A 27,611-nucleotide genomic window follows, 5' to 3' on the forward strand; every position below is an offset into this window, starting at 1 on the left:
ATTCACCGATCGTCAACGCGGGGGTTTGCTAAAGTAAAATTGCCATAACTTGTTTCCAACGGCTTTGAGGGCATTTCTGTCTTTTCACAATCATCCCATTGCCGCGTAAACAGCCCACCAATGACCAAACCAAGAGGATCCAATTGTTTTTCTTTCTCTTCTTGTTTGTTCCTTTTTTTTCTTTTCTTTTTCCTTTTTTTTTTCTTTTTTTAATAAACTATATTTTTTTGTCCTTTAATTATGGTCAGTTAGTAATGTTGTTTTAAATTTAAACTTCTAAACTGTATTTCTCCTTTTTTTTATCTTAAAAAAAAAAACTCTTCAAAATTGTGTAATGTCCTCTTTTAGTTGTTGGTAATTAGATGGTTTCAGTTAGTTTAATTAGTAAAAATTTTATCATTTAGTAATAAATTTGGTGTTTGATCCTCGCTTATACCAAAAAACAAATTGGTATTAGATATAATAATAAAAAGCTATTATTAAATGTGAACATCATAATTTGAAATTATCTAAAATAATAATATAAAATAACAGTTGTTAATTAATACTTTAATCAAGGAGGATTAAAATCAAGTTCTTCCTATTAGGAGGATTTCATTGAGTCGCATGGTTTTTGGAGTGTTATGTATTCATTTAACATGATAATAAACACTTTACATCAATTGTTAGGATTTTTGTCGCATTTAATGGAAAAATTATAATTTTTTTGAAAAATTTGTATGTATGTTATAAATTTGAATTTTTGTTGTTAAATTTAATGAAAATCCTAACTATAAAAAGTAAAATGCTTATTACCAATAGTTAAGATGAGACATAAAATAAATATCTATAGATATTTATTTATTACCAATAGTTAAGATGAGTAATATATCTATAGATATTTTAAAAGACATTTTAAGTTGTGAAGTTTAGGGAAATTGCAATTGAACCATATTTAAGATGAAATGTACAATTTATCCCTTTTTTTTTTAATATCTAACTACTATTATTATTGGGGAAAGGATAATTGTCAATGTTCTTTAATAGTTTAATGCATATATAGATAGACTTGTAGTGGGGATATTCTTGCTTTGAATTAAATTGGGAGAATTATCAAGATAGCTTTATCTTTTTAGAATTTTTTGATTAGTTGGCCAATGGAAAAAAGAAATATTCAAAACGAATTACTAATTCAATTGTGTTTATAGTTGGATGTGACAAATTTTGGTGTTGGATTAGGATTTGCAATAAATAGGAGAGTATACTTTTTGACTGGCCAGAACCGACTCGCCTCCACCAATTGCCACCCCCAATGTTTCCCAATCAAGGCCTTAAATTTTGTGATGGTTTCAACTTCTTGCCACATGTCAATTTATTATGGAATTGGCTAAGCAAAGGCAATAGTCTATTATGGTGATTATCCACCTCACATATTTGGATTTTCTTTTTTGAGATACATAAGCTACAATTCAAACATCTTATCTGTGTTACAGCTTCTAAATCCATTTCATACAGCTCGAAAGACCACTTCATTATTTGCAAGACAATGAAATTGAAAATCTTGCTATGGGCCTTGGCCATATGCAATTTCATCTAACAATAATTATTACTCTTTTTTTTCCCCCCTAATGTGGGTGTCTAGAATTCATTTACCATTCTTTCGGTTACATAGTCTCTCCCATGCATAGAATAATTATAGAGAAAAATATCTTAATGTTGACTCCAAAATATTGGTTAGGAAATTTAAATATAAAAATTCGTGAATTATGTAAAGTTTAAAAACTATTAGAACAACCTCTTGAGATTAACGAAAACATGAATCGGCCCACTTGTTGTAGGACTCTATATATTAATCTTAATAGGGGTATGAGGACCTCATAATATGCGACTTGTTTTATTTTCTTTTTTTGACAATCATGTGATTTTTTTTTTATGCAAAATGGAAATTCTACTTTAACATAATCTAAGTATTTATGTGAGTGCAGTTCTCTCCTGAAAACTTAAACTTCAGCCTTTACCCCCTACATCCTACAAGCACTTATATTTGTAGAGCAACACCTCCATAGTGGTTAATCCTGTGACTTGTTAAAATAATAAGATTGAAGTATTCCTAAAAAAAAAAAAAAGGGTAATAAGATCGAAGTCTCATTCCTTGTATTAATGAGGAACCAATTGGTAAATTCAAAGTGGAGTAAATGACACTCACAAAAATCACAATATAGAGAGGGCATGGCCCCAGTGACACTAGAAAGTAGAAAGTGAAGACCCAATCACCCAAGCGACAAAATGGACCAGTACCTTGCTCTTTCAGGGAAGCAGTCTGTGTAATAATATTCGAGAAGACTTTTTCCAAGTTTTACTAATGTATATATTTATTATTGGTGATGGCAATTTATAATTTTCTATTTTGCTCTAGATATTTCATTTTGATTTTCTAGTCCTTTGACTGTCTTCTTTCATTTCTTAATAGCCACCAGTTTTTCAGTATCCATATATTTATTTATTAGGAGGCCAAAAGGCCGGCCCCAATTGAACCAACCAATTTTGTGTTTCACTTTCACCATTGTTTCCGTCAATTAATAAATGTGCCAGAGAAAAATAAGACTTACAACTTACAAGAATCTATGATTTCTTTTTCCTCCTTCTATATTAAAATTCACCATCCTATGTCCTTTTTTCTCTGTTTTAAATATATGATATTGTTAATGTTATAATACTTAATTTTATTTTATATTGAACTAGTTTATTGATAAAATTAATTTTTAAAATTATATTGTCTTTTTTTAAAATTAGTTTATGCTTTCTATGTCCGCAGAATTTCAACTTGATCATAAACCATTGTCTATTTCATTAATAAAATATTTCAATTTTAAATTGGTTTAAAAAGTTATATTTTTATTTAAAATACTAAAATATGACTTAACATATTAAAATTAAGATACGGTTTGCGTCCAATGCATTTGTGCACCGAACACGATACAATACAGACACATACTTAAGACTGGACATATATCCACATCGTATTACATCCAATATACAAATACACTGAACACAAGCTTCGCCCTTAAAAAAAATATATCATTTGTTCAACACAATATTGATATGCATGAAATAAATGAAAAGTAAATTTTCTCAAAATTTACTCTTATAGAAAAAATTTACTTTTGCTAAAATAAAAAAAATAAAAAAAAATATTACACACTTGTGTGGATCGACACAAGTGTGTAATAAAACACTCCCCATAAAAGAATATAGCCAATAACATTTCTATATTTTAAGATTTGCTTCTTATTTTCCTCAAAAAAAAAAAAAAAAAGATTTGCTTCTTATAATACACGTGATCTTGCGCAAGATTTACGAGGAAATTGTCTTCGTAAAAAAGAGAAGAAGAAGCAGTCAGAAAAGGCAAAGCCTTCAAAAACATTACTGAAATTTAAAAAAGAAAAAGAAAAAGAGTATCCCCAAATCTGACGTGAGCCATGACGTGGTCTTTCCAATTCTCAAAAAGTGCTACTAGTAACCAAACACTCTCTCTCTCTCTCTCTCTCTCTCTATATTATTGTTTTTTGAACTTTTAGGAAGTTTCAGACCATGAACTTGTGAAGTTACCATTGACAATGACAGACCGTGTTTCACCACGACACATAGTCCATGGACTAGTGAACTGCCACGAACAACCATCTTTATGGGTGTGTGTTACACGATTTCTTCTACAATATAATGCAATTTCGCATTTGAGTGATATTAAAGCACTTTTTGAAAACCATGAAATCACTATAAATGAATTGTACTCATGCCAATTCATTGCGGAATTACCAAGAACAAACAATCTTTATGTACACGACATAAAATCAAGTCAATGGAAGAGGAATTGAAAAAATATATAAGACAATAAAAATTTACCATAAATGGGTTGTTTTCATTGCCATTCATTCTTGTTACAAACGAAGGTAGATGAGCTACAATAAATAGTTTGTAGCTAGTTCATCGTCAATGTATTAAAAATAGGCTTTGATTAATAGCCATGAAAAAACAATCTCTTTAATGGATGAGAGTGACTTTTAACTAAATTCTGCCTAAATCTTTTTTCCCTTTCATATGTTTAAGTCAATCTTTTGTTGAACATTCTACAATTTGCGTCCAATTGTTTCACATTAGGGCCAAAGAAACACATAAATAAATAGAATGAAATGATGAAATCGCTCTTCATGGGTAGTTTAAACATTAAACTTTATGCAATATCCCACCCCAGTAATTAGTTACCCTATCCCTTTGCCCCTAGGGTACAGTTTAAGCCATGCATCAAATGCCAACACAATGACACAATCGGACCATGACTTAAAATCTCATAACAACCATTCACCACATTGCAAACAATAAAAAAACTAATTCCACTCTCACCACTCACCAGAACTAAATATATCAATTGGCTAATACAATTAGGCGTGCACAACCACCTTATCAAATGTGTAACAAAATCCGTGAAAACATGAGAATTGACTAATTCTTCCATAAAGGAAACTCCAACGATTAAATTGGGCTTTCCCATGGCTGATGTCCACGCTTGTCCATAAAGAAAAAGATTAATATTTTAAGAAAATGATTCAGTGATTCCAAAATCACATGTCAAACTGAATAAACTCTAGTTCTGAGTAATTTTTCAACCAACCAATTAGAATTAATGATAATAAATCACACGGCCACATGGATAAACTGATTAAACAAGCTTGCACACAACCTTTTCATATATATATATATATATATATATATAGTGAGAGAGAGAGAGAGAGAGAGAGAGAGAGTAAAAAGAAAAGAGGGTTGGGGGGGGAGGGTTCCAACTTTTGCCAAACCTAAACTTGTAAAATTCTTTTTCTTTTTCTTTTTCTTTTTTTTATAAGTAAGAAAGATGTATATTCAAAAAATTGCTTTATGCAGAAAAAAAGCATAAACCAAAACAAAGAGTACAAAATTGTAGACTTCTAATTTGGGAAATGATCAAGCATTTGGTAAGGGATAAAATTAGATAAAAAAAAAAATATATATATATATATATATATAAATAACTGAGATTTTTAATTCAATATAAAAAAAATAACTGAGATTTTTAATTCCCACTAACTACAAAATGGGAATATGATCCTTGTACCATAGCCCTACTATTTTACCTAACCTCGTAGACATCTAGTTTGGGTAATGATGAAGCATTTGGTATAAGGATTAAAAAAAAAAAAAAAAACTGAGGTTTTGGATTCCCACTACATACAAAAAGGGAATATGATCTACCCTAGTTCCCCATAAAACATTACTTTATATTCTGTACCAATACCCCCACATTTATATTCAGTTCCCATCCACGTGACTTAGAGCATAATCAGGAAGCATAAACTAATTTAAATGTATCAAAGTTACACAGCTTTTTTCTTCCTGATTGCGAAACCAGGGACTAGGTTAAGCGCCCTTGTGGATGAGCAATTTACCAAGTCCCCTCGTGGAAACTTTTGGATAAGCAATCAATATTTATTGACTCGGGTAACTACATACCGTCCTCTCTCTAGATCATAAATTGTCTTCAACTGGGGCTTCCTCCACTTTGATACAGACCATGCCGTAAACATCAAAATAACAAATATAGCAATTATAGAGAGCAGTGTAGGTGATTCATCACCAATAATGTTAGAGATCCAGTCAGCTTGCTCTGACTCCAAGCTAGCTGTGCTCTGTAGGATGAAAGCTCCTAAAGCCCAATCAAGTGGAATATTTCCCACCTGATTAGCAACCCCAATCCTGGTCAACCAAAACTCCAATCAATATGATTCAACTTACTGAAAACATATAGCTATATGTACACAAATGCGCACAAGTGGGCCATTAAAGGAGCATAATCTGCCCAGTGGTAAAGCCAGGAAAGTACCTTTCATCATCCAAAGAAACTCCAAGACTGTCATGAAGTAGGGCCACAATATATGCTGAAGAGAAGCAATAGTGCAGCAAATCTTCCCCTTTAAATGAATGGTATTTCTTCTTCAACTTTGACCAATCTTCTCCACAAAATCGTTGTCCAGCCGTCGTCAATTCAGAAAGATATGCCCTTGGACCCAAGCGAAAGAACTAATCAAACAGAAACAACAGACAGAGAAAAAAAGACTCAGAAAAACATGTAACTAGTGCATCTAAATGGTAACATAATATGTTGACCTAACAAGAAAAAATAGCAAATTAGCTATATACCTTCGATGTATAGAAGAAATTTTCAGTCGCCAAAAACTTTCCCTGAAGTTTAGGTATGAAAGTTGATCCTATGTAGCAATGCTGGTAAGAGCATTTCTCTGCGTTCAGATAAAGAAATGATCATCCTCACCACTATTTGGAAAAGAATGAACAGAAATTCTGTGAAACAGGAAGGTATCACTGAGAGAGTATTGCTAACCTTTTCCTTTTTGTAACAGCATTAATGCAGCAGATCTGCACTCTGAAAAATTCCCCTTAGATTGAAGATCAACTAAATTTCTAGTCTTTTGTTCCAAAGAACCAGGAGAAAGTTTCCATGACTCTAAATTATGCAAGTACCCCCTAGGAGTACAAGGATCTATGAAAACTCCCTTTTGAAGAGATTCATCAACTGCATCAATGGAAACTTGTCAGAACTAAAGAAAAATAATTTCCTCCACTGTAAACCATGAGGCATTTATGTGGTTCTGCCCCAAACCCTCTCAATCAAAGATAGCATCCAGAAATAGAAAACAGTAAGCAGAAATAATACTTTTGATCAGATATGGTCTACTAAAAAACTTCCATTAAACCTGCACAAAATGTATGAATCCCAAATCCAGGTTTAAAGAGAGGTTTTTCATCCCCTTGAGGTAGGGGCTTTACGACAAGTAAAAAGTGATGTTCTTTGTGCTGTTTATCAAGCCAACTTTCTAATAAAAACGATAGCAGGTAAGCAAGGAGTCAATTTAAGATTTAATACATGTCATCTTTTCTTCCTCCCTTGCATATTTTCTAGATTCAATTTCTCAAAGAGGGAAAATTGTCTAGTTAATTCTGCATGAACATGTTATTAATCTGACAAGTATTAAAATCCAATTTCAGTCAACTATGATATGGGCCAGCATTCCACAACCAAGAAAAGACTTTCAAACTCATATATCACTTAATTACCTAAAAGTTCTAGATACCACTCCTTAGATCTGCTTAAATCAAACCATCTTTAGATGTTACATGACTACTGCACTGCTTCAATTTGTTTCACAATAAAGACATAAAATAACTTTGAACATATTTGACATATATATAAGTTGAGTGAGAAAACGGCATCCATAGTTTCATATTTGATTAAGCATATGCCAGGTAATAAAGACTGAGGTGTTAGTCAAAAATGAAACTGACCCCCTGTCCTTTTGATTTGAAATTGAAAACCCCTAAACTTCAGAAAATGCCCAAATTGATACTTCTATTACCATTCCGTTAATGTAGTGGATAGAAAATGCTACCACATGTGGTGCACAGGATAGCATTTTAATATAAAAGTTCTCTTTAACTTAAATATTGATAAAAAAAAATCATTTTAATATTCTACTCCCCCCCCCCCCCTCTCTTTTCTTCTGCCGCTGCTTCTTCTTCTCTCTTATTTTACTCTCCTATCTCCAGCAACCACCACTTGACCACCAACCTTGTTAATAGATAACAATAACTTCTTCTCTTTTAACACCAATAAAAGAAATAAATAAAACCCAAAGAAAACAGAGAGCAACAACCAAAGACACAACCACTCCAAAACCATTACATAGCTATGATTCCGCCAGAATCACCCAAGCATCCTCCAATCAAAAAACACCGCCCTGAAACTTTTCACCAGCAACCAAGACCCATAGCTACTCATACCCATAATTTGTCTCCACCAACCTTGACCATGAGCATCTTTCAACTCCGACAACAAACCTGTGAAAATCCATGCCCACAAACACCACATAACTAAAGCCCCATGGCTTCAATGCCCAAACCACCGCTAACCGCCTTAGGAAAAAACTATATTCCAATACAACCATCACCAATCCAACCACTATCATAGGTTGTGCCCCTTTCACAAACAACAAAGGCATAACTCTAGTGGACCAATGTTGTATGTGTAGATGTAATGGCAAGAGTATGTACCATTTGTGATTGCATTGTCGATGTAGCTCAAAAGTCGCGGTCCCTAGTTCTCTCTATGTGTAGGGTTCACTGGGTGATGCCTAAGACCGTTGCAAAACTCTTCTTTGGATGGAGGAATTGATTTGGAAAACATGGCAGCTATCTTGTGTGTAATATGACCCCCTCATCTTTTTGTGGGTGCTTTGAAGGAAGAGCTACAACTGCACTTTTAATGGGATGGAGGTTTCAAGTGTCGAACTGAAATCTTCATTTGTGAAGAAGACTGTTTGAATGGTCTTGGTGCATGGGTGTTAGTGATAGGCATTCAATTGTAAATTTCAGACTCTCTTTCTTTTAGACTATAATTCTATTTTGTTTTACTATTCTTTAAAAGATTTTTGTGTGCATGCCCTGCCTACATAAATTCTCTTCTTTTACCAAAAAAAATATTATTTATTAAAAAAAAGTGCACAAAGCAAAATCATTGTTATTTACCCAAGCTCAAGTCTCCTGAAATAAGTGATCCTCTCAATGAGTCAAAGGCAGCATTCTGCAAAAGAAGAAAGGTTACGAACTCTCTAAACTATATAGTAGCACCTCAATGAAAATCAAAATGCAAAACTCCAAAGCATTCACAATAAGGTTACTGCAATTAGAAGCAACTAAGCAGGGTAAAATCTATAACCACAATTACATTTTGTAGTTTGATAAAACTAAACAAAAAGTAATAATAAAATTTGTTAGAAGGTATGATATTTTCAAAGTTTGGAAAATGAAGCTGACAACATACGTAAACACACGATTTTGGTATGTTTGGGGAAAGTTATAGAACCAAAACCTAGGGTATGTCTGAATATTCCAACCAACTCCCCTCTCCTCTCCCTCCATCCAAACATAGGGCTAGTTTTTACAAGATACACCTACCAATTGTATACTATGAAAGTCTAGCATACTGCATACAATGTCTAAATTTTTTAGCTCTTAAACATCTCCTTGATCATAACTAACAAAATTAATAACGACAAGAAGTCTAGCAGTCAATGATAATAATTTAGATCAAATGGAAGACAACACAAAATAACAATAAGGAAGCAGATCTATATTGATTTCCACCAATGGGAGAGGGTAAAAAAGTTGAAATAAAGAGAAACACATTTGTTCTCAGACCTCTGTCATCTAATCACTATTACCCAAAACAAAAAACCATCTCCCAAAGATTCTGAATTTTTCATTGAACCAACAAAATCACCAGATCTGTTCAACATGATTAAATTCAATCGATCAAATTTTTCTCTTACCTTTCACCCAAGAACACCCTAAATTTTCACTTTTTTATATAAATAAAAATATCCCAATTTTCACAATATTGGCGAGATTGATGCTAAATTTTAATGGAACTGGTGGGCCTCCTGCTCACAACAGTTATGATTAGCATACTAGTCAGGTCATCACATTTACAGGCTAGGTTTCTTAAAAAAAAAATTGTTACTGTGGCAGCCCCCAGTTAAGATCTTATTAGTTGACCAGTTACAGAATAAAGTCTTAGTACAAAGAGGAAGAAATACCTTAATATCTCACCATAAAATATAGTACAAGAGAAAAGTAAAAGTATAATGAGAAATTCAGACCACTGGTACATAATATAATTTTATTTATTTATTAGTAATTAAATTTTATTGATGAAGAGGAACTACCTCATGTACACAGGATATAATAAGATAGATAGCCTAAGAATTACAAAACTAACACTGACAGATAATATAATAGAAAGAAGACAAGTCATACTGTTTAAAATTTTATATAGAAATGAAGAATACCTGTCCAAATTGAAGAAAACTGTGGCTGTACAGATTATATGTAACATTGCCAAATCTAACAGAATGTGAAAACTCCGGAGGGACTGACTCACTTGAAACAAAGGTAACCTGAAATAAAATCAAACCAGATATTCTAAGTAATGATCTCATCACATATTTCCAAGCTTCTCAACTTCCAGAACCAAGCAGAGTAAATAAAATTCATTCAGAAGCACTGCAATAGGATATAAATAGAACAAATAAATTACTAGTTGAGGCATGAAACCAAGTTGCACTAAGTCTTCAGTTTCAGCTTTTTAAACTAATTCCAGCATGAAGTACTAGATGGGACCAAATCAATGAACTTTTGCATTTCACACAGCATATCAATAGAATGACAAATTCTTGTCCTCTAGAGCTAGATTGCTCAAATGTATTTGCTAACCGCTTTTTTTCCAAATATAAAAGGTGCATACTATTCTGGAACAGCAATGCCACCACAAACAACTTGTTTGCTTGAATGACTAGCAATTCTATTGCAGTGGAAATGGCATATTGGTATGGGACAAAATTTAAGATACTACCAATAAGGTTCTAAACATTTCAAAAACACTTAAAAGTAGGGGGAAAAGAACTAAACCTGAGCAGAAGCCCCACCAAGTTCAATAACCCCAGTTGTCTGTAAGGGATCACCTCCTAGAGTCCCAAGAGCATAGTTTGCAACAACCCAAGCATATATCCCCTCATCAGAGCCTAACACAAATACAGCATTCGGCATTAAGCTTCTAGCTAGGAAGTAAAGCAAAGCAAAATTTGTGGCACTAGGGTAGATTTACTAACAGCATTTATAGGCATATGATACCCAGAATTTTTAAAGTGTCCCTTTGGGTTAGCTATTTGACAATGTGCACTTTCTTTAAAAAATAGCAATTCAAAGTTGCATTTTAAACACATATTTTTTTTAAAAAGACAATTAAGCATTTGGTAAAATCTGCAAAAAATGTGTTACCGTAAAAATGCAATTTCAGGCAATTTATCAGAAGTAATCCATGAGCTGCCATTTAAAAATGCACCTTTTTTCCCATTTTAAAAAACAATATTTTCTTAACACATAGCCATACGTCATTTTTCTTTTGTGTGTGTTTTCATTTAAAATCGCTCTTTACAACACAAATGGACCCGCTTTTTCCTAGTTTAGCTTATTAACTATCCTTTGGTTCTGACATTGCTGTCCAGAGGCTCAATGAACTATTCATGCAACCCAGTTTTCAATCATAAGCATAAAGAATGGTATTAGTGTCATCAACTCAATGCACCACTACAGTTGTAAGCTCATTCATTTAAATAGCACTATTAACAGAATAAAGGGTTAAACACCTGAGAAATTCTTGGATTGATCTGAACCTCTACTTAACTTTTCAAACGAAATTTCTTTAAAATTGGGCCGTAATCATATATTGATTCTGTATCTTAAGCAATTAACTACGTGTTAAAGCATTGAATGCTCTCTAAATAGCTAATAAATACAATTGGCCTAATTTTTTGAACCTAAATCATCATATTTGTTCTTTTTCATGTTTTCTTCGTCGACAAGAAACTTTACCAGTAACCCTAAACACAAAAACATGCACATGTTTTCTTTGTCAATAAGAAACTTTACCAGTTACCCTAAACACAAAAACATGTAGTTTTCTTCCTAGACAAAAAACTTTACCAATTACCCTAATTGCTTATTAAAAGAGTGAGTGGCATTACCGGTAATAACCGAAGCCCAATCGTCCTTAAACTTAAACCCGGAAGACCTCAGAACCTGTCTACACGACCCGAGAACCCTCTCCTGGAGCTCCGAATCGAGCAACCGGAGCCCCGCAGTAGCCATGAGCCGAATCTCAGTGTCTCCCCAATGCTCCCTCGGAATTCTCCCCTTCCCAAACTCCACAAGCTCCCTCAGCGACCCGCCCGCCGCATCCGGATCATCCGAAAAGGCCGACAACCCCGGCCTGACCCGCATGGACGCCAACCCGGTTTTCCCAAAATCGTACACCGGAATTTGACCCTCGACCCGGTACCCGAAAACGTGGATCCGGGTCCCGGTACTCCCGCCATCGATCACGATCCCGTATTTTCTTTTACTTGCTTTTGCTGTTTTCCCGAAGACTAACACGTAAGAGACTAACAGAGCGAGAGAGACGAAGACCAGAGAGAGAATCAAGATGGAATTGGACTTTGTGGACTTGGTATTGGGGTTCCGAGAGAAGAGGTTCGATCGGGTGATGGGTCGGATCGGGAGCTGGATCGGATCCATTTTATTGGGCTTAGTGGCATTCGATCTTCGCATCAAAGAGTGGGAATTGGCAAGAACGGAGACAGATTCATGTGAGATTGAGAGATATATAAAGAAAGAATGAAAATGTTAGGGTTAGAGAAGACAGAGAGGGCTAAGAAATGAAATGGATTCGCCCTCTCTATCTGATTCTGATTCTGATTGTGTTTGTGTTTGATTCTCTATCTGTTTCACTTTCTCTGTTATTTTGGAAGAGGAAGCTTTTTCGCTTTGGTTACGTATTTACGCGTGAGTGATCGCAACGAATACGTTAGAATTTTTATTTTTTTTTAATTTAAAAATAAATAAAATACTATTTTGATCAAGTTTAAATACAAAAATAGGCCAATTGTTTAGGAAAAGAAAACAACTTTTGATAAAGTTTAAGTGCATAAAATAAAATATTTTTTTACCTAGATACCCAAAAACGAGGAAGGGAGTAATAAACGACAAAATGATTTGAGAAGTTTGAAAATAAGAATAGATCCTGTTCATCAAAAAAGGAAAATAAGAATAGATCCAAAGATTCTCGGATAGGTTAGGAGGTGTTTGGATTTGTTGTTTTCTATCGCTCATCATTCTGTTTTTGTCACCCATAACTTAAAATTGATGAGTCCCATAGTAGAGGGGTTTGTTAGGGTTTGTTTTCAGTTTTTGTTTCTATCACTCAATTTTCTGATTTTTAAGAGATGAGTTATGGAAATTGAAAACACATTTTAGGTGTTTTTAAGTTATGGAAACTGAATTTTCATGGCATTTTGGTAAATAAACATACACTATTGGGACCCACCAGTCTCGTCAAGTCAAACTTTCCTTCTCTCTCCCACCAGTCACTCTCCTCTTTTCTTTTTCCTTTTTGCCTTTCTCGTCACAAAATATTTTTGGTGTTATATTTTCTTTTTTACTGATCCTTTTCGAAGTCCAAATAGTTTCCACAAGTAGAACAACCAAAGCAAAGAGAAAAAGAGACAAAGAGAGAGAGCCATGACCAGGTAGGATGTTTGTGTGTGGATATTGCTGTTTTTCTTCTCCATCCTTCCTGGCTCCACCGTCGACACCCATCATCTCGGTCTCAAACCAAAAAAAAAAAAAAAAAAAAAAAATCAAGAAACAAAATTTTCAAATAGAATAATACCCATAAAAAATCTTTACAAATTTCATTGATAAAACTTAAGGGATCTATGAAAAATCAAGCCTTGGGGTTTTGAAAAATCAACATCGATAAAACGTGGAAATGGGTCACGTTTCTTCACACTTCATCGGCGCCGCTGGGTTGAGAAGGTGGATCGACACCGCCGCTACATGTCAGAGGAGATCAAGTCGCCTTGGTAAAGGTGGAGATTAGCGCCGTAGGTCCGAGTGTCTTCTATCTTAGCTGGGTTCGAGTTTGTGTTTTGGGAGAGTAACAGGGCAATGGTGACTGAAGGGGAAATGAGCAGTGAAGAAAATGAAATGAAATGAGGGTGAGGCGGGTAGACTAACAAAACTTATGACATGCTGCTTAGGTATGGGTCCCACAGAAAGTACAAAAAATTGAGTTACGAGAAGTTGGAAACAATGTGCCAAACGTGCCACCTTTAAGGAGTTAGGGTATTTTAAGCAATAAGTGATGAGTGATGAGTGATGAAAATTGAGTGATAAGTGAAGAGTGAGGATTTTTTTTAAACCAAAACCCCTTAACTTTTCGAATTGTTGTTGAATCCATGAGCAAGCAAGAAACAATTTGGCAATTTGAAACATGGGGCCGTTTGGTAACGTTATTTTAGTAATGTCGTTTATATTTTTTGGAAATACGTGTGAGTGAAAAAAGTGTATAAAAATACATGTAATATTGTTTAAAAACTGAAAAGTATTGCTTAAATAACCATACCAAACGGTCGAGTCAGAGGAAAATAAAGCAAAAGTAATTCTTGTAGTAGTGGCAAGCAAAATGAGAGCAACCTAAAGGGATGAGGAAAAAAAAAAAACTTCTTAAAATTTAGAGATTAAAAAAAAAAAAGCCTTTTGGCAAATTTGTAGAAAGCTGACTTGTTTTCTTGTGTTCAGTTGTGATTTTATAAATAAGTTAGAAAGCATTTGTAATATGGGGTTTATTTGTTGTTGAGTCCGTGAAATTCAGGAAAACATTTTTGGCCGCATGCAATTTTTTATTTTTTTTTTAACACCAAACTCCAAAAAAATGTTGATTATGCTTTATATGCTAAAAACAAACGAAGTTTTACTATGCATGAACATGTGAAGATGAACATGAAAACAAATCACACAAAACATTGTGAGTATGAGAATTATGACAGAGGGATTACGATTTTTAATGTCCTTTATAGTGAATTTGATTGGAAAATTAAGAAAAGCCTTCAAAATTCTATGAATACATGAAAACTTACTATTATCTCTTGGAACCCAAGAAGAAAACACAAATTTTTGCAATCATCAACTGAGGAAGAGTATTGAATTATGGTGTCTGCATGTGTTGTGAGATGGTTTGGTTGCCCGACATTTTGAATGATTTGCAAGTGGCTAACTTGGAACCCACAATCTAGTATTATGAGTTTATGACAAATAATCAAGCAACCCTACACGTCTATATATCTATCTATCTATCTATCTATATATATATATATATATATATAATAATAGGTATGAGAGAAAATTTAATTAGATTTCAAATTGGAATTAAATTAAAGTGTAATTTTATGTCATGTGTCTTATCTAATGTAAGTTTTTAAATTTTTGTGCCAAGTGAGTTAATTCAATGTAAAAATTGGATTTCAATTAGAGTTTAATTTTGTGCCATGTGTCCCATTTAATCTAATTTTTTTAATTTTTGTGTCAAATGGATTAATTTAGTGTAAAAAATGAGGAGTCCAATATAAGTAAACCATAAAAAATATAATTTTTGAATGATTTTATATTTATAAGTTTTTTTTTTTTTTGTTGGTATAACTAAAAACAATTTAAGTTTATAAGTCTCACACACACACACACACACACACACACACACACACATATATATATATATTAATTGCCAAAACTAAGAGAAAATCCAATTAAACTCTAAATTGGAGTTGTAAGGACACGTTTTACAGCCTAAGTCCAAGATGTATGAGATCTTGGATTAGTGAGTCCAGTACAATAAATTTGTAGAGAGTGGATCAAAAAACTAGGCTCTAATGAATTGGACAACGACTAGTATGGATTTAAATGATGATCAAACAAGAACAAGAAGCACTGATCTGAATCAATTCACTGTCCGAGGACGTAAGTCTTTTTATAAATCAACTAGACTGAATACAAGTATAATTTTGATGGCTACAGTATTCTTTTTCTATTTTTCCTATCCTTTCCTCATGGAGGGTCTCTTACATTATATAACTCCCTTTGGACCATCTTGATCCTACACTTGTTGGTCATCTGAGCTCTTATTTGAGTACCTATCCCATCAAACACCCTCTTTGGCTTTCTGTGAGTTGTGGTAGCCAATGTAGCACTGTTCAGAGATCTTCTCCACATAAATGCGGCCAGAAAAGTAGCTGCAATGCATTCAGTGAGGTAGTAACATCTTTTCCTTAGATATTTTTGGGTTCCCCTCCTTCTCGTATGTTCATGATGCATGTCACTATCACTAAAGTTTCATGGAAAGTCACTTTGATCATTAGAATACATATTTGAGCCGTACTTATCGTATCCGGGGAGATATTCCTCCTCGGACAACCTTCCCATTTGTATTTTGCTCATTAAATCCTAAACCTGAACCGTTCATTACCATTCGTTCCTCCTCAGACTACTCACACTCTCGGCCAAGGCCCAAGGCCCAAGGCCCAATATATAATTTAGGCCCTTAATTCTACAGGAGTCTAATTTTGTACCACGTATCTCATCTAATTTTTAAATTTGTGTTTCAAGTGAATTATTAGGTGTAAAAATTAAAGAGTCTAGATTCAATTCAATTCTAAATTGAATTTTAATTGGAGTTCAATTTTGCGCATGTATTCCATCTAATTTTTAATTTTTGTGGTAAGTAAATTATTGAATGCAAAATCAAAAGAGTATAAATCTAATTAGATTCTAAATTATATATATGTAATTGTGATTGTTTTTAAATATATCTATGCATATGCACGAGATTACACACTAGTTGTAATAAGTCACGTATTTCATGAGTAGACAAGTACATAGAATTTGAATTTCACCTAGTTTGGGAAAAGATCAAATCTAAGTCTAGTCTAATTTTTCCAAGCTTATACACCATCATTCCTTCATGTTGCTGACATGTTCATCAAGCCCTTGGGAACACAACTTTCAAAACTGTAGGATCGTGAGTTCTGTCATTCTACTTCAAAACCAATTAGTGATGAGGAAGACACATTCAAATTTTTATAGCCTTCAACATCACACCATGCGAACTTGTTTTTAGAGTAGTTGTAAGAAGTCAAATTGTGATCCCCCAACACTCCCTCCCTCACAATGACACTCTCATGACTCGAACGCATGACCATGACTCTGATACCATTTGTCGGATTGTAAACTGTGTCAATCCACTTCAAAACTAATTGGTGATGAGGAAGACATACTCAAATCTTTTATGGCATTCGACATCACACCATACAAGCTTGTTTTTAAAGTGGTTATAGGGAGTTAAATTGTGATCTCCCAAGAAAAAATTTCTTGTACAATTTGGACACTCTAATTAAACATCCATGCACAAATTTGAGGGGTAGTGTTAAAATAGAGTGTCCATCCACAATATGATAACGTTTGAATCTATCTTTTTTTCAGTCACATGAATGATAATTCTAGGTTTTTTTTTTTTTTTTTTTTTTTTTTTTTTTTAATGATTGACAATCCCAAGGTAAGGCTACAATAAATACTAAGAATTATAATACAAATATACAATAGTTTGATACATACTACACAATAATATACTATAATAATCTTTCAAAAAAATATATATATACTAATAATATTTTCTTTTCTTTTCTTTTTCATGGTATCAGAATTTTCGATATCAAACTTTAATCCAACCCTTGGATGGAGAATGGGCGACAATTCCATCACATGCACTCCTCACATGGAAGCATGTGAAACGTCATCAATGAATTAAATGGAATCTCCACAAATGATTAAGTTTTTAGGTGTGATTGATCGTATATTTTTAATTTTTGAATCAATCATGCATCTATATCTTTTTCTTTTTCCTTTTCTTTTTGGATAAAGAATCTTCTATATCTATTTGATTTAGCAATAAAATTATATTATGAGAATCCTCTAATATAAGTCAGGTAAAATTGTGTCTCAACTCTCAAGCCACAAAAATATATTTCAAAGTTTTGTTATCCATACAAAAAGAAGGTATTCGTATTAGTTACGCTACAACATCTATTAATATGATGATTATCTTATTTTGAGTATATTTATAGATTATCTTATTTTGATTATCCCTCACAAATGTTACTCAAGAAAGTAGGATTAAAACTGTTGACTTCTATATTTGTGTCAAAAAAAAAAAAAAAAAACAAAAACAAAAACTTTTGACTTGGTATTGGGGTGGACTTCCCATGGTCTTGTGTGTGCATCAATAGTGATAACACTATTTTTATTTTATTTTATTTTTTTTTGAAGAGAACACTAATGGTTTTTATTTATAAAAACAGGGTGAAAAGTGAAAACAAATGAAAGTATATCATTATTCTAAAACTAGCCTCACCACACGCGCTCGCTCCTGAGAGGCATTTAGTTATATTTGATTTTAGTAACTAACTTGCCGAAGGAATAAGAAGACATGAAAGTACCTAATTTTAAGGGATATGGATAAGTATCTAAAATTTAGGAGTTTTTAAATTAGTACTTTTACATATCTAACCTTATTGTTTAAACTTTTTAGTAGTATAGATTTTTTTTTTTTTTTTTTTTGAGAATTTTAGTAGTATAGATAAAATAGACAATCTACCACATTAGAGTGGTAGCAAAAAAACTATGAAATAGTCTATAGGCAATAAATATTCACAACAATTTCACTACACTGACATACAAGTCCACCACAATCTACAATTTAATATTTTGAATGCCCCATGTGGGATGGTACGCAAATTTGGAAATGATGTGAAATTGCTGTAATTTTTTGTTGCATCTCAGGGACTCATCTTTTTTCTTTTTTCTTTTTCTTTTTTTTAAAGGAAAGGACTATTAAATGTTAAAATAGTTTATTTAAGTAAAGTTATATTACTTAATTTTCAAGAAATTTGAAATGCTACTTCAATGAAAATTATACTACCAATTTCATGTTATTAATCTCAAATTCATGCCGATTGGTCCCTCAAAAAAAAAAAAAAAAAAAAAATCATGCCGATTGGCCCAATTCTATCACGGATCTAAAATTGTGACCTGCAAAAAAATAAATTTGTCCCAAACCCAGACCGACACAACCCATTGCAAGGCCTAGTTATTGGGCTCAGGTTAATGAGATGGGGTAAAGAACAGTTAGCCTTACCAAAGATTATTATAGTATCATAGAATGTGACCATGTGGTGTTTCCAACAACCCTCTTTGTCAATTTCAAAATTCATACCTCTATTAGATTTATATTCAAAGGATAAGCAATTTTTTTTTTGTCCATATAAATTCTTCATGAAAATTACCATTATATATATAGAGAGAGAGAGAGAAAAAGTATACAAATTTAAATAAACAAGCATAAATACCTTGCGTACTTACTATTATTTAACTTTCTCTTTTGTTTTCTTTTGTATTAGAGAAGATTTTTCTTTTTTAGCACAATGACATAATTAAAAAAATTGACAAAATTTTAAGGGAGATGTTTCAACCTTAAGATGTAAGACTCTCTCTTCCTATGTATAGCTTAAGTAATAGATGAGGTATTGAGCATAACTTTAACAAAATTTAAAATGGGGCTAACATGGAAAGTGTTTTGGAGTCAAACTTAGAATTCTTTTTCTAGTAAAGTATAGATGGCTACTTCTGCAACTTCGTTCATTTGTGTGTGTGTGTGTCCGTGTGTATAAGTTTCCTATCACTATTCATAAATATTTGTAGTTGAGACACTTTTTTCGGATGGACGATCTTTTTTTTTTTTTTTTTTAATTGAATGTTGAACAAAACAGCAAAAATGATATATAAAAAAAAAAAATGAAAACTAATTGTTGAACAAAATAATAATAATGGAAACTGGAGTGGCATGCACAGTAGCACAAGAGGGAATAAATGAATAAGTAAATTCGATGAGTCTATCGTCTTTCATTGAAAGCTTACTCCCTAATCTGTTGGCCACTTCTGGCTAATGTTCTTTCACTCCCTCCGTAGAATTTGAATTTGGAATTTGTATTGAATGCTTAAACTTCTATGGATGTGTGTTGTGTGTGTAATGAGAACAAAAAATATAAAAATTTAAATAAGCAAGTATAAAAACTTTTTTTTTTTCACGCACATTTGTTTCTCTTTAACTTTCTCTTTTGGCATGTGTGAAGAGATTCTCTTTAATTTTCTCTTTTGGTGTGTGTGTGTGTGAAGATATTAGAGAAATCATAATAAGAAGTATATAAATTTAAGTAAGCAAGTAGGCAAGACATTTATATTTGCTTCTCTTTTACCTTTTTCTTTTGTGCTGGAAAAGATTTTTCTTTTGGCACAATGTCATGATAATAGTTTGATGAAATAATAAGAAACATATTTCAACCTTAAAGAGTGATACACTCTAGTCCTATATATTTTTTTGATGAACACACTCTAGTCCTATATATTGTGTGAGCCATCTTAGGTGTGTATAACCTAGATATAGAGGAGTAAAGAATCTTATGAATCAATGACAAAATAAAATGCTAGTAGACATGGATATATATATATATATATATATATATAGAGAGAGAGAGAGAGAGAGAGAGAGAGAAGTCTATAAATCTAAGTAAGCAAGCATAAATATCTTGCGTACTTACTTTTATTTAACTTTCTCTTTTGTATAAAAGAGGACTTTTTTTTTGGGTGCAAATGGCATAATCACAAATTGACAAAATTTTAAAGAACATATTTCAACCTAAAAATGTAAGACCCTCTATGACCTATATATAGCATAAGTATTTAGATGAGTTACTGAGTATTAATCTTTAACAAAATTGAAAATAGGGCTAACTTGGGAGCTTCCCGAAGAGTGTCCCCCCCCCCCCCCCCCGGAAGTAGTGATGGCAACTTCTGCAACTTCACTAATGTGCTGTGTGTGTTTTTCTTATTACTGTTCATAATTAGTTGGTTGGTTTGCTCAATTAAAATTTGCCATGAAGATGTTAAATGCAGTAAATTTTGGGAGTCTCGTAAAAAGTGGTCCATTTCCCATTGTTAGAGCATTTTCCCAGTTTTTTTTTTTTTTTTTTTTTTTTTTTTTGGAGGGGGATTTTCCCAGTTATTAAGTTGTAGATTTTGCATTTGATTTAACGAATATCTTTAGGAGATTCATTCTTGAGGTATGATGTCGCTAAATGAGGTTCAATTCATGTTAAAAATTTATGTAATTGAAATTAATTTCCTAAATATTAATGGCATCTTTTACCATAATCTTACCAATTTATAATTATAAGTCTCGCTCTCAAATAAATGGTTAACAAACTTCTCAGGAGAATCTTCTCAAAAAAAAAACTTCTCAGGAGAAAATTTTATTGGCACATGTTATGTGATACACGCGTATTAGTTAAGGGAGTAATTATATGGTCTCTAGGGTGAATTCTTTAGCTAATGCCTCCCTTTTATTATGCCTTTATAGTGATTCAAAAAAATAAATAAATAATAAAAATAATAATAATTCATCCTTAAAGGAGTATGAATAGACTTTAGTTGCTGGATTTTGAGGGGATCATATCATCATAGCCTTTAACAGTGATGGAAGAGTGAAACAATATGGTTTTATGCCTTTTGAGGTAAATTGTTTTGCCAAAAATCCTTTTTTTTTTTTTTTTTCATTTCTCTAGAACTTTTAATACCCTTTAAAGATAGGATCCAATCTGCTTAATTGGTAAAGTTTCTAATGGTTGAATAAAAGATCTGTGATTCAATCTCCGTTCACACTAAAAATTAATTGGTATTTTGGTTTGATAATAAATAAGGCAATTATTATAAGCGATGCTAAATTTGAGGGATTGTGTCATTTGACGTTAATGGTAAAGAGAAAGCATTTACATTGGGTTGTGTTTCTTGGCTGGAATTTATGAGAGTTTTAGCAGTTTAACTTTTAAGCTAGTTTTCAACATGTGCTTGGTTTATAAGGGAATGGAATGGAATGATCATAAGGATATGAAAAAGAATGGAATGAAATGGAATATATTTAAGTAAGAGAAATGAATGGAAAAGAATGAAATGGAATGAAATTATGTAACCTTGATTAGATGTTTTAAAATAAATGAATGGAAATAAATGGAATATAAGTAATCTTGTTTGGGAGCAACATGGAAGGAATGGAATAGAATCATTTTATGACAATATTACTAGTAGACCCCTATTTTAAAATAAAATGTTGAATATATAAAGGTATTTTGGGAGTTTTAGTAAAAAAAATCATTAAATTTAATTTCATTTCCTTCCATTCCTCTCAATTTCGGGGGGAATGAAAATTTATGCCTCATTTGGAAGGAGGGAATGGAAAGGAATGAAAAGAATAATTTTAAAATATTCTTCCCTTCCCTTATTTGGGAGTTTTAATGGAGGGAATGGAAAGCTCATTCCCTTGTTTGGGAGTTTAAGTGGGAGAGAATGGAATGGGTAGGAGAGAACACTCATTCCTCTCTATTCCCTTAAAATTTCAAATTTTTATTCCCCCCCCCCCCCAAAATTGGAATGAATGGGAGGGAATGAAATTAGATTTAATAATTTTTTTACTAAAACTCCCAAAATATCCCTATATATTCAATCCTTTATTTTAAAATAGGAGTCTAATAGTAATATCGTCATAAAATGATTCCATTTCATTCTATTCATTTCCATTCTTTTATAATCATTCCATTCCATTCTCTTATGAACTCCTAAACAGAACCTTAAGGTTTTAAGGGAATAGAGAGGAATGAATGTTTCCTCCAACCCATTTCATTCCCTCTCATTTAAACTCTCAAACAAGGGAATGAACTTTCTATTTCCTTCATTTAAACTCTCAAACAAGAGAAAGAAAGAATATTTTAAAATTATTCTTTTCATTCATTTCCATTCCATTCCATTCCCTCCTCCCAAACGAGGCCTAAGGGTTCAACTATTGTTGCAAATTTTCCATCGAATCCAAGGGTGCACAAAGGAACTCTTTCTTTAGCCCTCCAAACTACATTTGCCCCAATTCCCCAACGGACTTCTCATGAGGGCTTGGGCCATATGGAAGTAGAGAAATGTAATGATAATGGGTTCAAGTTCATTTGGCCCTAGCTTGAAATTTTGGGCCTCCTATTTTTACTTGGGCATTCTATTTTGGGCTTGTCAAAAAATGGCCCTTGACACTCTTCAAACTTTCAAATATAGTGTCAATAAATTTTTAAAACAAGAAATATTAAGCATAGTTGTGGCCATGAATCTATCCAATAGTTGAGCAAATGATTTCATTGCAATATGGAGAAGATCATCTTTATCAGTTAGACGCTGATAAAGGATGATACTACGGCTAATATCTGGTGATAAAGTGACAAAGCATATATTCTCTTATAATCTTGGCATGATTGTGATGTTATGAGAACAATCTTAAAGTAGAACAAGGAACTTCTTTAACATCTATTTGGGTAACATTCTATTTGTTGTTCTCACTTTTGTCTTTGCTTTAGAAATAAAATAATACATTTCTTTAATAAATAAAAAATTTGCTTTAAAAACAATATATATTTTCTTATTAATCTATGTCCCTAACTACTACCCTCACAACATGCTTATTAATATATGTCTAAGAGCATTAGTATTAGTAGTGCTAAAAAGTTAAATTGCTATTTTTAGCGTCACAATATACAAAAAAAATGTGCTACATTGGTGTTGGCTATGCACTGTAGCTCAAATGCTAAAAGCAAATAATATATTTTAGGATGAAGTTTAGGTCCAATGCATGTAGTATATTGGACTCGTTAAGATGGTGACATAGGTTTAAAAATAGACACGTGTTATAATCTCAATGACTCCCAAATGCTAGGTTCACCACGAGACCAATCAAGGAAGAAGCAAGATAGAGGAATTCGGCTATGGAGAGGAACGAATTGAAGTTGAAATTGAAATTTTCGCTACCATCATCGACTATGACAGCGTCATTTTTGGTTGCAGCTTTGAGTCTAGGTGTGAGGCAAGTTGGATGATGATGATGATGATGATGGGTCAGTGACATTGATTTGCTAACTGTATGTGTGTGCATTGTGCAGTCAGGTTGGGTGTGGGTTTTTGTGGTGGTGTGAGTTTGTGTGGTCGGGTTGTGTTGATTGTGTGGTGTGGGTTTTGGCGGTAGTTCCCATGGCTGTGGTGGTTGTAGTGGTGGCTGTGGCTGTTGTTTATTGTAATGAATATGTTTTGTATCGTGGTGGATATATTATTTTATTAGGTTGTTTATCTATACTACTAGTTAAGGAACTTTTCCTATTTTGTATATTTATTTTTTTGTTCAAAAATAGCCCTACATGCTTATATTTAAGTAGAGGCAAAATTCAAAAACAATTTGATAAAAATACAATTCTAACTCACAGTAAAACATTGCCTAACAAAAAATAGGGTCACACTTCTGTTATTTTCAAATTGCTTTATCCACTTATACATTAGATTCTCAAAATAAAAATTATGTATATAAAATAAAAAACAGGTTTTTTCTTTTTCTTTTTGCTACACTTTGGTTGTATTAGTAGTTCTAAATATGTAATATTAATGAGAAAATATGTAAACCTCAAATTGGAATGAATGAAAAATTATGACAAAAAAAAAAAATCTCATCGCATGTGCAAAAGCGCGTGTGATGAGGCAAATATTATTTTATTACGTTGAATGCTAAAATAAAACCACAGATGTCGAGTGTTTTGTAAAGTGAGGTGACAATATATATATATATATATATATTTTAATACAAGATAGAATTTCTACTCTAAACTAATCTAAGTGTATATGTGTGTGAAACTCCCTCTTAGAGACTTGAATCCCAACCCTTGCTGCCAAGGGTGCGCGAGAGTAGGTGGCAAAAAAGATAAAATAGTTTTTTGTGATATCAAATTGCTAAATTTTTGACACTACCAATCCTGATGCTCTTAAGGTTGTTTGTAACATACAGCGTGGATGTAGGCTCGCAAGCCAAATCACGCAACTCTATGTGTTTTTTCCATTTCTACTTTCTCTTTTACTTCGGCTCTATAAGTTTCCTACATCTACTTTATTTCTCTACAATAATTTTATATTTCATCTTTCATTTCAACAATAATCATTTTTATAATCTAATTCGACAAATCTGCTTTATTTCTCTACAACAATTTTATATTTCATCTTTCATTTCAGCGATAATCATTTTTATAATCTAATTCAACCTAAGTAAAGATTTAATGTGAGACTCAACGCACACTTGCACAACATAAACTTATCCAATTCAATTTAATTCAAAATATTACAAATACGCATGGTTGTTGCTAATCAAAATCATTGTTCACCATGTCTTAATGGATTATGGATCATGCCACATGATCAATGATGCTGGTTTCCCAGTGGTGGCTTAGCATGACCCACAAAATGCTGCATTAATGCTTAAATTTAATCACATGTTCTTTGTTTTTACAGTATTAATCAAACAAATAAACTTTGGAAAAAGTAATGGAACAGGGAATTGTTCAAAGATGGGGTAATGAATAATGATCTGTAACAAATACCAACTCAATTTGCTTTTATCTTCTTTTACTTGCTTTGTTGTGCTCCTTTTTCTTTCTTTTCTTTTTGTATGGTGGCTTACTCAGTAGACCATATGGATGGAGACATTGCACTGAGACCGTTAATGTGGGGGAGCTAAAGCCTAAACCTTATTGGGTCCTAAAATTTAAAACAAAACTAACCAAAAGCCACGACTTTAAGACTAAACTCGAGAATCTAGAAAGCCTAACTCTGTTTTCTTATGTTTTGATGCTGATTATATGATAAGAGAGCATGGGATCCACCTAATTATTAAAGATTCTAATGATTAACAAAAATAAAAAATAGAAGCTAAGGGTATCTAATAAGTACATGAACATTAACATAGTACTTAGCCGTACCACAATTTTAAGTAAAAAGCCCCACCTAGCACTTTTTTATTTCCTAATGTGGCAAAGGCTTGAACCAGAACAGCAGTGGCCAATTGCATCCATTTCTCTAGAAGCCAAGATGCCTCTTGGGACTTGGAACCGACCAAGACCAGCAGATTCACCAGATTTCTCTTTGTGTGTGTTATTCCTTTGTCTCTTCATGCATTTGAATTCAAGCATGATTTTTACCACTAAGAAAATCATTAACTATATCTGTGCTATAATCTTTCTTTTTTCTTTTATTATATATTAGTTAAGTTACAAATGAGGCTTTGCTTAACCACTAACATAGCTCATATAGACTTAATATGCATTAGATATGTTACCCTAAATCTAGATTGATATTGGATGGATTTGATATGAGTGTGGATTGCATAGGTGTATGCTGGGTTTCATATCATGTGTTTGCTAGGTCGATTTGGTTTATATAAGTGATTACGATGAGTACTAATTATAACTTGACTAGTTCTTTTAGGGTATATCGCAAATGTTACTTCCACTTTCCTCAAGTTGTGACAAATGGTATTGATAACACATTGTGACTTAGGGACACCACAACACAGTGTGGATCTTAACAAGAATATTAGGGTATATGTGAGGGAGATTGTGATGCCTCGTCACAAATAGTATTCGTTGCATCTGCTACTAAAACAACCTATGTTTAGAATCTTAGTGTGATCCATATAGATACTAAAAATTCTAAAAAGCTAAACAAGAATATAATGTGATTAATAGGAGGTTGTTATTGCTAAGTCTTGTATAAATTGTTCTAATTTTGTTAGAAACAACATAGGAGAAAATCCTCAAGCAAAAACATACAGTAGAATAAAGTTAAATCAGTAGAATGAATCTAAATTTAAGAAAATTTATCACCCAGTCTATGGAAGAGAAAGAGAGAGAGAGAGAAGGGTGGGGGGTAATTCTACGTCCAGGAAAATTTGATGTTTAGGCATAGAGGTATAGTATCTACTCAAATAAGCCACTTTCAAGGTCATTAAAGCAACAGAGGCCATTCCCAATACGTCTCACGTGGTTTTTTGCACCAATATTTTGTTGTCACGTCCAATTCAAAAGTACCCCCACTGCAGTTTAACATAACATTTCTATTCATCATAGAAGTTAGTCTAGTTATTTTCAAGACTCCATGTGATCCATAAGGTTTGGATTCAAGTCTCCTTAGCAAGCACCTTGGAATCACCCCAAAGGAATTCTTCCCTATAATTATTTGATGTGCAAGACGGGAAACTACACACACCCGAGGGGTTAGTCAAGTGCTCTTATGTTCGAACTATTATCCCATGAAACATCACCTACATGTGTATATCACATCCTCAAACATACATGACTGCATTAAACTTGTATCCTTGAATTCGTAAGTGTCCACAAGTTTGGTGCCATCCATGGAGTTTAATTTGGATCCATGTGCTTTTCAAATTATCTTGTACTCTAAAAACAAAAGCTTAGATTACAATTCACATGGGTTCATGCATGATGCTTAATCCCTAAAACCCTCAAAAAGAAAATTCAAACCTCTTGGAGAAAAACGTAGACCAGAAAGCAACAACTCATTCCAACTCTTTTCACTTTAATTGGAGGATAAAAAAGCAAAGAATCAGCACATTAACAAAACACCCAAGCCCCCCTTGTATTTTTGCTTGGACCATGACCAGTCACCTAAGGCACCATGACACCAGATTTTGATAAAGTGAATGAACTTATGCTTTAGAATGTTCCTAGTCGCATGTGGTACTGTACACTGTAATATAATTATAAAAAAATAATAATAAAGAAAAAGATGGTCAGCATAAATAAACGAGAACAATTAACTGTGAGTGTGTGTGTGAGAGAGAGAGAGAGAGAGAGAGAGAGAGGCATGAAGTAGGGTCTTATCTGAAATATTGAATGGGGGATTTAGAGCTTGGCAGCCAAAAGAAAAGCATAAAGAAAGACATTTAGCACAAGAAACCAAGTGCTGTAATTTTTTTATGGTTGCATGGGGAATAGAGCTTGGAATTCTAAAGTGGAGAGAAGATCTTAGAATGGCATAAAGCATGAGTTTGTTTCTTTTGGGGGCTGTTCTATTCCATTTTCCCCCCTTCTTTCTTTCCCTCATCTATTCTTTAT

At 32.9% G+C, this 27,611-nt stretch overlaps 1 protein-coding gene across 1 annotated transcript; it reads right to left on the bottom strand.

Moving 5' to 3' along the window:
• Positions 1-5,062: 5,062 nt before the first annotated feature.
• Positions 5,063-12,489, bottom strand: LOC115982805 (probable apyrase 6). The gene is made up of 8 exons (XM_031105524.1): positions 11,664-12,489; positions 10,549-10,661; positions 9,930-10,037; positions 8,608-8,662; positions 6,407-6,598; positions 6,208-6,305; positions 5,891-6,087; positions 5,063-5,763 (listed from the first exon to the last, which is right to left on the bottom strand). Exons 1-8 carry the CDS (start codon positions 12,244-12,246, stop codon positions 5,490-5,492), a joined length of 1,620 nt encoding a protein of 539 aa, XP_030961384.1. The 5' UTR covers positions 12,247-12,489; the 3' UTR covers positions 5,063-5,489.
• Positions 12,490-27,611: the final 15,122 nt, after the last annotated feature.

This window comes from Quercus lobata, chromosome 3, assembly GCF_001633185.2.
Source record: "Quercus lobata isolate SW786 chromosome 3, ValleyOak3.0 Primary Assembly, whole genome shotgun sequence".
Lineage (NCBI taxonomy): Eukaryota > Viridiplantae > Streptophyta > Magnoliopsida > Fagales > Fagaceae > Quercus > Quercus lobata.